The sequence below is a fragment of the Sphaeramia orbicularis genome, chromosome 21 (assembly GCF_902148855.1).
Source record: "Sphaeramia orbicularis chromosome 21, fSphaOr1.1, whole genome shotgun sequence".
In the NCBI taxonomy this organism is placed as follows: Eukaryota; Metazoa; Chordata; class Actinopteri; order Kurtiformes; family Apogonidae; genus Sphaeramia; species Sphaeramia orbicularis.
The window spans coordinates 19732618-19746010 of record NC_043977.1 but is presented as its reverse complement, the minus strand read 5'-3'; the positions used below and the strand labels follow the sequence as shown (position 1 = coordinate 19746010).

The window sequence follows — 13393 nt, the reverse complement described above, 5'->3', positions numbered from 1 at the left end:
ATTGGAATTTTCATAATGCCATTCAGTAGTGATCACTTTTAATGAGGTTTTAGGATGTGGTGTTCCGTTCTTCATAAAGTCAGGGAGCAATAGGACTTGCTTAGTCAGTTTAGCTTGAAATAAAGTGCAGCGTACTGTATTTCTGGGTTATTAAACTTGATGCTCTGCGGTTCCTCGAGCAAAATGGGAGTAACAATGAACACTTACAATTAGACTGCAAAATTGTAAAGTACCCGATCCGTACTATGATAATTATGATGACAACACATGCAGTTACTTTATGTTCAGGTGGTATGGTCATTTTAAAATTTTAATTCCATTAAAAATGTTCCAGGCCTACCAGACAAACAATGTGTAAAATGTCCCTTTTCACGACATCTTATCATTCTTTTATTCAGTACTTTGCAAAAATTCCTAGGCCACCTTTAGCTTTGTTTTTTTTGCAGGGTTTTGCAGTGCATACATGTATTTCTCATTCTTTTTTCTTCAGAAACAACAAGGAAATACAGGAAATATGCATATTTATTGTGTCCTCTGACCCCCTGACAAAAAGCAGCATAAACAGATTGAAACATTTGACATGTGTTGAATGAAACCTGGTATAAAACAGAAAATTCATGCTATAAATCTCATATTTTCTGAACAAAAGGGTCAAAGACATCTTAAGTGCAAAGGGAGCTCACCCTATAAATACTACGGCTTCGGTTTATAGAGGCTATTTTTCCCTAAACCTTTGTTTTTAGTGCTGTTAGTATTTCCTGTACATCCTGGTAGTATCTTAATACAGAGACTGACAAAATTAATATCTGTGGTCATTATAACTTTGCTACAACAACCTAAAAGCTAATTATGGCCTAAAACCTTTGCACAGTACTATACAGAAAAAAAAAAAAAACATTTCCTCTCTACTATTTATGTACAATGTGTTTTTACAGTCTAACAAATGCAATGTCACTTCCTGTGAGATATGCACCAGGTGAGAGCTGGTTATCTGCCACCCCAACTCTCCTCTGGTGCCTCGTGGTGCCAGTGTAACCAGTCTGGCAGTGTGATCCCGAGGCACTTGTGTGCATGGAACACACACACAAACCAAGGCACCGCTGAGCTAATGACTCATCTCTCTCTTCCCCCCTCCTTTTCTCTGTCTGTCTGTTCCTCTGTATTCTTCTGTCTCTGTCTGTACAGGGGACATCACTCAGAAGGGCTATGAGAAGAAAAGAGGCAAGCTGTTGGCACCGTACATCCCACAGATCCAAGGTAAGACACGTGGGCCTGCAGAAAACCTACAGTTCAGAGCAACTTTTAGCAGTGATGGCTGTTAGCATGCTGTCCTTCCAAGAGCAGATTGAGAAAGTGCTGAATTTAATGTTAATCATGACAGTTTCCTTACAGCACATTTTTATTTTGAAACCCACTGAATTCATATAGCTTCTTGGAGGGAAAAGTAAAAAGAAAAGACAGGACGCCAGCCAGCGCATAGTCATAAAGGTGTCAGGGAGGACTGTGACACACAGTGACACATATAAGTAATAACAAGGTTAGCTCTTTCCCTGTTAGTGTCCTTGACTCCTCTGGTTTGGACTTGAACTGTGGGCCTGGACTCTTAATAATGCTGAAACCTTGTGTCAGATGCACTGTATATCAATGTAAGTCATGTGAAATTCGATGTGAACTATGTAAGGGAGGAAAACATTATAGGGATGATACATTTTTGAAGAAATTAGAATTAAAAGGACAATAAAAAATGATGTGTCTGATTTTTGTGTGTATATGTTCCTTGGTTACAGAATACTGTTGTGAGTTAAGTTGTATTCTTCTTTGCCAGTGTGTATTATTTTGTGTTTGCCATCCTGTGTGAGTCAGCAGGTGTTTAAAAACAGGAAGGCGTGAACTTGTCCCGCTACACGTTTTTTCTGTAAGTCATGTCATCTTATAGTCTATAGTTGTGTGCATTAATATTCGCTATCTGTCATTTTTGAAGCCCCAGTTGTGCTGTTAGTCACAATTGCTTTGGGGAGACTGTAAGGTTAAACTGGTTTGTGGTAAATCCCAGACAGGAGCCGCTGTCTGCAGGCTTCATGCTGCTTCGCTCTCTGACCAGGGTCCATAGCAGTCTTTGGTTTGGCGTTCTCTCAGATCATGAAGCCTCAGTGGAAACTTGAGTCTGGTATGGGCTTCTTGCTTGAAGCTTTCCGCTAGAGTTAGGCCTGTTATTTAGCTCGGGTTGATCATTTTCTTTTTTTCTCTTTTGTTCTCCTTCCATCTCTCTCTGACTCTCTCTCCCTTCTCATTTGTTATTATGAATTTATGACTTTTCATTTCATGACATTAATTGTTTTCTTTCATTGTCAGATTAATTTAGTCAGGGATGTGATATATACACAGCTCTGGGTGTATCAGCAGTGGGTGAGATTCTTCAGATGCGACACATGCTTCTATTGGGATGAATGGATGTTTTTTAACTTACTGACAGATGCATCCAGCAGGACATATCAGTATGGATTAAACAGCTGCAGAACAGAAATAGAACAACAACAAACTTTAGGCTTTGAGGTCCATAAAGAATTCCATAAGCTGTTTAACCACTTTACATTTCGCTGTTTTTATAGGTTGTACAGTTGTAATGATGTAGATACAAAGTCGTTTTATTTTCTGGTGTATGAACTTTACTGTAAGCTTTGAGGGTTAAGAGCTTTCTTTTCTTTTTAATGTGTGGCAGCTGTATTATCAGTAAGCAAAATGCTGTGCTTAAATCATGTTGGTCATGTTTATGGCACATGAATGTGGGTATGTCAACAACAAATGAAGTCCTGTGGAGAAATAGTAAATGTGTATTCGGTGATAAATTAAGTATACAGTGTGCTCTGTCCTTTCTTAACCAACAGGTCTTTTTAATCTCTATAGATTTGATGTTTTGACCTTGAATGCTGTTGCAGTGACATAGGTTCTTAAACTGTATTTGTTACTAGTTACATAATATTAAGCACAAGAAATCATGATCCTTGTCATTAGTTTTTTGTGCTATGATTCAAATATGCAACTGTGGACTTAATGCAAATCATTAGCAAGCTTACTTGCTCTCTATGAAATGATACAAAACACGTGCTGGCTTTCAGACAGGTACTAAAAATTCATCAGGGCATTCTCTGAACCAATAACAACATTCGCTGTGCTGGAGCATGCCTCTGATTGGCTCAGCCTGCACTGTCTCTAAAGTGTGCTCTGCCCAGCAACCGGGTCTGGTGTCCTGGCTTGTTTTATAGACCTGTATCCTCTGGGACGGAAAGGCTGTGCAGTGAAGGAGTTGTCGGAGTGATATAGGGGACCAATATACAGTGATGTGTCCGTCCCTGCTCAGGGGAGGCTGGTATGTGAGGCAGACTCTGATGCATTGTGTGTCCTTAAATGTCCTCAGTCCACATTGAATATATGTAATGTTGTGTAATAAGTAAATGCATGTATTATCAAATAAATTCACTAGAAGTGTCTATAAATGTTGTTCAGCATTGCTGCATGTGCCGCTGCTGCTGCTGATGTCTGAGAGTTGCTGACTGTGTGGAGCTCACTGATCCCCCCCTAAGCTGCAGCTAAAAAGCTGAGCGGGCTTATGGCCGTCTGACTGGTCAGCCAGCTAGGTGTTGGATCTACAGTAGTTGGCTTAATGTGGGCTGGTAAGACTGTGTGCCTAAAAAATTTTTTTCAACGTGCCCACTTGTGAAGGCAGACACTCTTGAGGTTTAGTGGGAGATTGCAGTATGGGTGCTTCTGTGAAACTGGTCCCTAAAAACAGGACAGAGGGGCTAAAAATTTAAACAAGATGTAGACTAATGTTATGAAGCAAGTTTGAAAGCACTTTGGGTCTATTTTAAAACCGAAAATTTACTGAGATAAAGGAGAAACTATTTTTCAGATTAAAAGACATTTTAATATTATTTTTATACAAAAATCTGCATCTAACACAGTAAAAAGGACACAAAAATTACGTGCTACTATTTTTTTGAATATCAATTTATTCTCTCACAGGTACATATTGGGAATCAAACTAATTATGCAAGGCAGAGTGTTTCACAAAAGTGGCCTCTGTTGCAAAATCACTCACGGTTTATTTGTGTTTAAATGGGCAGGTTCAGCATGTAACGCCAGTGGACAGGATGCGTTTCACACGAAACCTGGAATGAGACAGCTGATTCATGAAAAATCTGCATGTCAGGATTAGAAGAAACACTAGGATCCTCAAATTTAACACAGTGTCTTTATTTATAGTGATGTATAAGACCATTTCAAGCGATGTTTTCAAGATCAAATGCACTGACACCTAGGTAGTTTTTCATGTCCCAATTTTGGTCCTATTTTTGGCCCCAATGTTTTATTAAAAATTCATTAATTTGGGGATGGCTCAGAGCTAGAGTAAAATTTTTTTTGCATTCATCTGAGGTCATCATTAGGTCCATCCTGGGGGGAAATATATCTAAATTTCTCTTAAATTATTATCTAAAAAGCTGGCAAAGTGCCAGATACCAAAATGAACCCAGTTTCATAGAAGCTCCCATATCAGAGAAACCATAGAGTCCTACGTCCTGACAGTAGATGTTTTTGGGTTGCGCTATCTGTTCTGGTACACATTTCTGGATTTGTCATCTTTATGTCATACTAAAATAAAATAATTAGCTTAACAGTGGAATAAGCTGTTTTAATGGATAATTTATATGTGCACCAAGAATGTTTGGTGATTGTGCACAGCAGTGGCTCTATAAATGGTAAAAACACAAATGTGTTTGGACTGATCCACATTATGCTATTGCTGCCTGTTCATGCCCATGAAATGACAGTTGCAGTGATGTGCATCCACAGTGTCTGTCCCCAGATACAGGGTCAGGAGGTTTTTGACCCAGGGAGCACTGAGGAGTGTGTTTGGTTGGTCAGTTCTAATGTGAGCAGTGTTTCTCAGGGATGACATTTAGGTCACACTTTATCTCAACCAACATTATATTTTATTTTAACCAGGAATGGACGATAAAACAATAATAATACAATCACAATATAATTTTAGACTCTGAAAGTTATCGTTGTTTATTTTACTTTTTGGGTTTATATTTCTGACACTGTCAAGTAAAATATGTAAAAACCTTTAAGTGAATTGTAGTTTGGATATTGAAAAAAGGCTTTATAAGTGTAGTTGTTTTGAATTGTTTACCTCAAAGTTTCCTCTGCTTCTTGGCAAGTTTTACTCACATCCTGACCATAAAGAGTAGTTCAAAAACAGTATCCTTTAACTTTAACCCAGGTCCAAAAATCAGCTTTTGATCCAGAAAGAAAAAGTGATTTGACATTTGTCATCGTTCTTATTGATCTAAAATGATGTGAAACTTTCAGCCTTTGTTTTAACTTAACGAGGTAAAGTATCTCTCAATCCAACAGTGGTCCTCCATTATATGAGACCACTTAAATTTAACTATAGGAATTACTTTACTGTTGGGATATCAGTAATGAATTCCTGGTGTTGAGTTGAAATATGTAGACTGAACCATCATAAACCATCAGGTCCTACATGTTGTAACATCACTGCAACACAGAGTTAATCAGAAACTGGGTAATCTTTGTGGTCTTAAAATACAGGGAGCTGGCATGTTGAATTTAAAACCCTTTCATCCTCTCCACTGCACTGTTTCACATTGTTCAATGTTAGGAATCTGAGAAGCACCTCATCAGCATATGCACGGTCAGCAAGTTAGACAATTTAAACACTGTGTTTTACTTTGCCTCCATGTTCTACCTAAAGGAGTAAGTTAATGGTAAAGTAGAGATTGGAGACTCACACTGTCTTCTCTACAGGAGCTTTAGTACTTCAATCACAAAAGTGTCATGTATTATTTATAACGCAGTTGTTTGCTGAAGTGAAATTAGTAGGAAGCAGTGGGAAAATGTATTTTTATTTATTATTTATTGAGACCAAACTACAGGATCACAGAGGCATCCTATAGCTGTCATGTTCTCAGAAATGTAAACTTTCTAAAGATTTTGGATGTATTTCTGAATTATAGGACATATAGTTTAATGCTGTTTTTTTCACTTTGCTTCAAATAACCTATAACATTGAAATACAAGCTTGTGATGCATGATCTTTTTCTTCAGCTGATTTGTTCATACTGCATTATTTATGTGCACATTACATGCAGAACTTTACATAACATAATGTGGGCGGCTGTCAATTAATAATGAGTCGTTAGGTTAATCTGAATTAAACTTATGATGTAGTATAAAATTGCATTCATGTTATGTCTGGTTAAAGTGATTCCTTGAGTATCTCTCATTCTCTTAGCCTCCATTCAAATTTCAGATACATCAAGTTGAGAGCAACGCAAGAGGAAGTGAAGCCAATTGTTGCAAAACTACTAATGGAGTTAGAACTCTGACCTTCCTCCAGGCATTAGTCCTGGGTTTTCCCTCAGATGCCAGCCACTAGCTACTTAATGAAGCTGAAATGAGAATTGCATAAGCTAAAGGATGAATCATCGCCTGCATCATGCTGAACATAGCGAGTTTGAGAGTTTGATAATTTTGGGATGCTCTAGTTAGAAAGATGTTGTCTTTTTGACATTCATGGTGTTTAATCGCCTCCTTTCTGTTATGTCTGTGTAATTTGCATTTGCTTCCCTTGGAAAGCTGGAAGGCAGTCGGAAAGCTGCAAAAGAGGCTGGATTAATTAAAGTGAATACTTTCTCAACTCCAAGCTACTTTATTAGAAGAAAGCAGTCTAAGTAAGGATTAACGTAAAGCTTGTGGATACTTGATCGGGTTGAGCAATTATTCCGAATTGTTGCTCTGTGTCCAGGCCACATTATATAACTAACGTTTGATTGTGTTGTGTCTGCAGGTGTAGATCCTTCATTACAAATTGACAACAGGATTCAGGCCTCCTCCCAAGTTGTACTCCCAGGTACCAAACACAACAAGTCTCGGGCCGCCAACACCCGGGATGAACGCTTCAGATCCGGTAACCACGTGCCCATGCTGCCTAAGGATTTGAAATGCATCATTCTCTTTTTTTAGGCTGTAGCTAACACTGTGTTGATGTGTTCCCGTAGATTTGCACACAGAAGCCGTCCAAGCAGCTTTGGCAAAGTACAAAGAGAGGAAGATGCCCATGCCCTCCAAGAGACGATCTGTGTTAGTTCAGTCCTCTGTTGAGGCGTGCACCCCACCAGGTGAGTCCTCTGTCCACGGTAATGCTCCTGTGAATATTAGTGCTGGATGCTGACACAATGTTGTGTCCAGTGATTCAAGATGCTGCCAAGCATTTGCTACTGGAAAGAAATGTGCACTTTATGAATGTGGCCATTCTTTGTGACTATAAAGGAGTCTGTTCTCACCGTTGAGCTCTCAGGCCATCATCCCACATGAGTTGCGTAATGGATGCATAATCAGATTTTTAACATAGTCTCAAGATGTTGACCTTTTGCCTGCTTTTATAACAATTTGTTCTGATTTGTGTACTCTGTTCTGTGGCTTATGTTAGTAGAGAATTCGAGGCCCCAGAGTATCTTTGTGTTTGTTGCCAAGTGTACTGAAATGTGTTCATATTAAAGTATTTCATCTTTATATCAGTTAGATCAATAGCTGTGCAAGATTTGATGACAGCACAGTTTCCAGTCTCAATGAAAGTGCAGTGGCTTTTTCGTTGGTGTAAGAGTTAATTGGTGGGGGGTCTTTAAGCTTCATGTCTTGGGTAAAGAGGAAGGACACAGCGGTGGGGCAAGTAACCGGATTAAGAGCTCAGACACTGGGGTTTGAACGAGAGGAGAGGAGGGTGTCTTCATGGTTGTTTTAAGTCATTTTCAGCGATCTAGTACAAGCTACACAAGGAAGCTTTGTAGGCATGGTTTACAGACCCACAGGATCATTTGTGAACATACAAGATACTGTAATCCCTAATATAAGATAGACATGGCAATAGTAGCAGTATTTGAATTGGTAAACATTTATTTATTGCTGTCCCTTTTTAGTTTTCCTATTCTTTATATCCCTCGCTACCTACTAATCCCCTGTTTCTGCTTGTCCTCCTCGATCATATCTGTACTTTTGCAACTTTGTTTTTGTAACAGAAATTTTTATTTTTGGTTATTCTTTCCATCTTTCTCTATTTCTACTTTTAATTTCTCCCCTGACCCTCTCTTCCCCCTGTGTAACTGTGTCGAGGTTACTGAGATAGAGTGGAGAGAGTTAGAATAACAAACAGAATCATAAATATGAGATAATTCCCATGAGTGAGCTGGTTGTAGAGTTGTTAAATTTTAGCTTGTTATAATCAAGCCTCCTCCAGCCTCCCTCTGACAGCCTCTGCAAGGCCGTGAGAAAGCTCGAGGTGGGTAAAAGTGATTTTAATAGCCATTCAGCTGATGAACTATCACATACACAACATCCATCAGACATGTGCTGATTCAACTATACACGCTTGTAGTATTAATTCTCATCTCAGTAGGCCTGGGGTAGTTTTTCTACTTTGTGTAGCTCTGAGACTTTATTATATTCTTCAGAGACATGTGCTGAATGAGTTTTTCTCCTTTTCTGTAAAGCTCCAGAACAGGCCCCATTGTTTACTTCATTAACGCCTGATACCAGGGCCTAGAGCGACCTTTGTGGTGAATTGAATTGTTTTTCATAACTTGTATGTTTCATTTCCTCAAATGCCCTGTCACTGACTCGTCTCCACAGAATGCAAATTTTAGACGGGCCTGCCTGCTCTTCCGTGACTTCAGTGGTTCTGTTGGAAGACCAGACATTTTTGGCAGATGAAGTGGAATGTGTTCATTGTGAATGATTCTCACCTCACTTTGAAGTTGTGCCCGTTTGAGCTATTTTTGCTCAGACCAACTGCTCTCATTGGCAACATTTGAGTATGGCATTAAAGATGATAAATTTATTTATTTGTAGTTCATATGTAAAGTGTAAATATGTACCTTATTTTATTGCCTGTACTTGAAGATTTAAAAGCTGTTGTCATTTAACATGCAGAAACAGAATAATAAATTATCCCACTTTAAAGTTCCCCTGTGGTGCATTCTTAACACAATGAATTTTACATATAGAATACATAAAGAATATATAAATTCTAAATCTAGAACTTTCCCTTTATGTGTTGTATTCTGTGGATTTTTAGTTACTTTCCTATAGAGCCTAAATTGTGCTCACTATTTTGGTTTTGTCTTTTGTGAAAGTATGCCACACTGTGTTGGGTCTAGATTATTTACAATAAGTGCAATGGCATTGGACTTGTCTTTTACCCTTATTTATGTTGAAATATATTTATAGTATAGAGAACACAAGCATCCCACCGATTTCTAAGCTTCCATCTCCATTATAATCATTTTGTCATCTCACTGTCTTATATGTACTCTATTCAGTATGTATAAGCCAAACAATTTATCCTCGGTACATCCTTTAGATCCCGCAGAAGTCTTCCATTGTTTTGTTTCTGTGGACCCATGTTCTTGTTCACTTTTATGACGCTGCCCTGTCTTAACCTGTCAAACGCAGACACCTCCTCAGCGTCAGAAGACGAGGGCTCGCTGCGCCGTCAAGGACGCCTGGCAACCTCCACGCCCTACCAGGGCCATGGCCATCCGGCCGTTGAGCACTGGTTTAACCGTGTCATCCAGGGCTCGTCCACCTCATCCTCCGCGTCATCCACCTCATCCCACCCTGGAGGGAGATCCGTCACCACCACCAACACCACTGCCCATGCAGCCCTCAACGCCAACGCCACAGCTACTGCACTGGCCGACCTTATGGCACACACCCAGCTAGGTCAGTGACACACATGCGGTCTGACACACTATCAATCAAATACCACCAGTTGTTTAGGTGCCTATTTACATCTAGTTAACCCAAAAGTGAATGGTTGAAGTTAACATGTTCATACGGAGCAAAACGGTTTTAGATATTCAAAATTCTGATAGAAATGACATTTACATTTACGATTCCTTTACCAGCCACATCCCCCGGAGTACCCATGTAGTTTTAATTCCGCCATATCAGGACATGCAGCAGATCATCTTGACAGGCTCTTTTTGTGTCTCACATCCGCTCATTTCAGCACAAGGTTGTTACATTCTATTATGGTTAGTCAGACAGATATTTTGTCATATAAGAGTTGACATTTGAACCTTTATTCTGTTGCTCAGATTGTTGCTCAGTAGCAGACAGGCAGTGGTTTCCTACACATATCCGCCTGCTGAGGCCTTATCTCCCTCCAGAACACGTAATGAGGAAAGACAAAGAGACCAAGCGACAGGGTTTTAATTCACATCTCTCTAATTAGTCATCTCCGTCTGCCATCTCACTGTCATTCAGTCACATGAATATATGAGCTTAAAGCAACTTGGCTGTGAAAGCTGCTTGTTCCATGTTTCCATGCCAGTGTCAGAAGCTAGTTAATAAGATTCAGAGAATTTATCTCCACCCGTCTTTCCGCAGCGGTAAAGTGAGACAGTGCCTTGCTTGTGTGTCTGCGTGTATGTGTGTCTGTATATGTCGCCGGCAGAACTATATCCTATTAGGATGGAGCTGTCTCACTCCTGTCCAGCTCATCTCCCCTCAAGTTTGCTGTCATAAAGTAGCGGCAGTGACTGGTGCTGAATGGAGCTGTAAATAAATCTCCCATATCACCCTGTTCCGCTGTATCTCAAACTGATTCTGTATCTGCCACTCAGTGCACCAATAGGCAACGACAAGGAGGCCGTCACTCAACATTTAATTGGCAAACAAGCATGACCAAAGTCTGTATGGTGTAATGAATTTGTGTTGTGTACTTGTTACACACCATTAACATGCTCTACTGTGTCAACTGCTTAGCTGATAAATCTGGGAAACACGTTACAATTGGATGCTATACTATTGTAGTATATTTTGACAGCTGTAGTTCTAAGAACTCAGTGCTTTCATAGCATTTATTTGTATTTATACTGGTATGTTAATGTATGAAATCTAACAAATTTACTTTTAAGTTTTGCTTTCCAATATAATGACACAATCATACATCACTAACATCGTATAATAAAATGTAGACAAATTAGTTTATCTAGAAAAAAACAACAACAACTTAATATATACCAGATGTATTTTACTTCCCTCTAGCAAAATTTTATTTGGTAATATCACTAAAATGTAATACTAATGTAAAACATTTTTTCAGAGTTAGGTCCACCAAAGAAGGAGACTGTCTTAATGTAATAGTCATTCTTTAATGCAGTAGATAGTTAAAACAGACATAAAACATAAAATCAATATTAAATGTGCTCTTCAGGCACAGGGCCTACACTTACAGATGGCTTTTACTATCAGATAGCTGCCAAAACATAAAGTAGTTTTTTATTTAGTTGGGGATCACCTAAAATAGGCGTTGGTGTTTGACCTTTTAACCCCCGGCACCCCGCCCATCACAGATAACCACTCAGCGCCCCCCGACGTGACGGGGCTGTCGGAGCGGTCCTCACTGCATGCAGAGCGGCCCCAGGTGGCCTCAGTGCGAGGCGTTTCCCGTGGCTACAACCATCAAACCAGCGTCATGGAGACCGCAGATGGTGAGTTTCGTACACACAAACGCACACACACTGGGAGGAACAGTCACCTCGCTTCCCCTTTCTCCCCCTGCTGTCTGTCCCTCTGTCTTCTTCTTAGTCTGCTCGTCGGACTGGCAGCAGCTCCTGACTGACCCTCATGTGTTGCCATGGTAACACAGTACCTCTTCTCCCCTTCAGAAAAATATCCAAACCACTCTCTATCTACCTTAACCTGACACTAATAGACGCCACAGTGGAGCTGGTTGTAGTTGTACAGCATCAACAACAGCGTCTACTAATACCCATACATTATTATTAGCTGAACGTGTTGCCAGGTAGGGGTGTACAGTAATCCAATTCTGAAAAATGTGATGGGTATTTTTTTTCTTTGTATATATTCAGTGCATCAGAGAACATTCGTCATGCAGTATCTGTTGGAATTCAGCACAATCAATCCCTACGTGTTACAGTCAGGTTGATGAACTGTAAAAGCAATGTCAACATGTTAATATTTCAGTCAATTATTGGAGTTAATTCTCTGTATAATAGTTGTCTCTGTTCACATGCTGGTTGAAACAAAAATGTCATACTTCATCACTATTTTCACATCAGCTTTACATTTTCGTGATGCTCTTTCAGTGAGCATGAATGTTGTTGCACCCACTTCATGTTGAAATGTTTAACATCTATCGGCACACGTCATTAATAATAACTTCTTTGTATACTCAGAATATAATAATACCAATAGTAGACTTAATATATTCAAGCAGACATATTTCTGTAATTCTGATCTGTGTAGTTGTTAAGCAACACTTAAACAGTAAATGGCAAAATGAGCTACATGAATAAATATTTCAATGTAATTATTTGTATGACAGTTAATCATCAACCACAATTTAATTATCACGACAGCCCAAGATTGAATTGACGTCTAGTGTTTTAATGAGCAGTTATCCATCTTCTGTCATTAAGAATGCATGTGTTGTCATGGGTGTCACTGTTTAGTAATGCCAGGGCCCTAATTTAGGTGGAAATGATGAATAAGACATGTACATCCTAGTGCACAATAGAACGTTGGGTCAAAACCACCAAGTAGAGTAGAAAGTAGATAGCTCTGCACGTCAAATCTAGCTCTCACGGAAAGATTTTATTTACTTGTGGCATGTTTTTCAAGCACAATGCTCTTCCTCAGACTATTTTCTTGGCGGTATATAAAGTAGTGGCTACTATTTTTGGAAAGGTGTTAGCAGTTTTATTGTTATTCCTCCTTGTGGATTTCCATATGTTTCAATCCCAGAAGAGTAATTAAAGATATAACTAATAAAAGGCAAACTTCCTGTCCTTGTTCCTGTTTTGTATTGTTGGAGTACAATACCAATTGTCAGGCACATTTCTAAATAAAACTTTCTCTCACGCTCAAACTCACACTCACACTCGGAGTTGGCAGGATTGCGTTCATTGACATCCTGATGTGTCTCTCCTCCAGGCAGTGAGTGGAGAGGTGGAGGATCCCTCTGTTTAATGGATGGTATTTATAACTGTTCCTCCAACTCTACTCAGTCTGCTATGTGTGCACTCTGCTGCGTGTGCGTTTGCCTTTATGTTTGCGTGTGTTCGTGGCCATTGTCTACACTGTCAAGCATGGCAGTGAGTTGTCTAACAGTATATGCAGAGCTACAGTGAATTCAGTCGTGATATACACTCATTGTTATTCTGTGTGTGTGTGTTGTTGGGTATGTGGCTGTAGTGTGTTTAGCATATGAAAGCCATGTCCAGCCTAAATAATCTAACTGATGACGCTGATAGTGCACAGAAGTCTTCCACAACAGATGCAG

At 39.5% G+C, this 13393-nt stretch overlaps 1 protein-coding gene across 6 annotated transcripts in view; it reads left to right on the top strand.

Annotated features, from left to right (window-relative positions):
* The window catches only part of LOC115412353 (disco-interacting protein 2 homolog A), an 89459-nt gene that overhangs the window by 50088 nt on the left and 25978 nt on the right, over window positions 1-13393 (top strand). For 5 of the 6 annotated variants that reach the window (XR_003934337.1, XM_030124802.1, XM_030124803.1 and 2 more), the window contains exons 2-6: window positions 1186-1257; window positions 6875-6994; window positions 7086-7205; window positions 9535-9804; window positions 11442-11579. Coding sequence is in view for 5 of the 6 variants with exons in the window: in XM_030124802.1 (XP_029980662.1) it covers window positions 1186-1257; window positions 6875-6994; window positions 7086-7205; window positions 9535-9804; window positions 11442-11579 (720 nt within the window). In the remaining variant the exon portion in view is untranslated. The remainder of the gene's footprint in view (window positions 1-1185; window positions 1258-6874; window positions 6995-7085; window positions 7206-9534; window positions 9805-11441; window positions 11580-13393) is intronic. The other variant, XM_030124804.1, reaches the window with a different exon arrangement.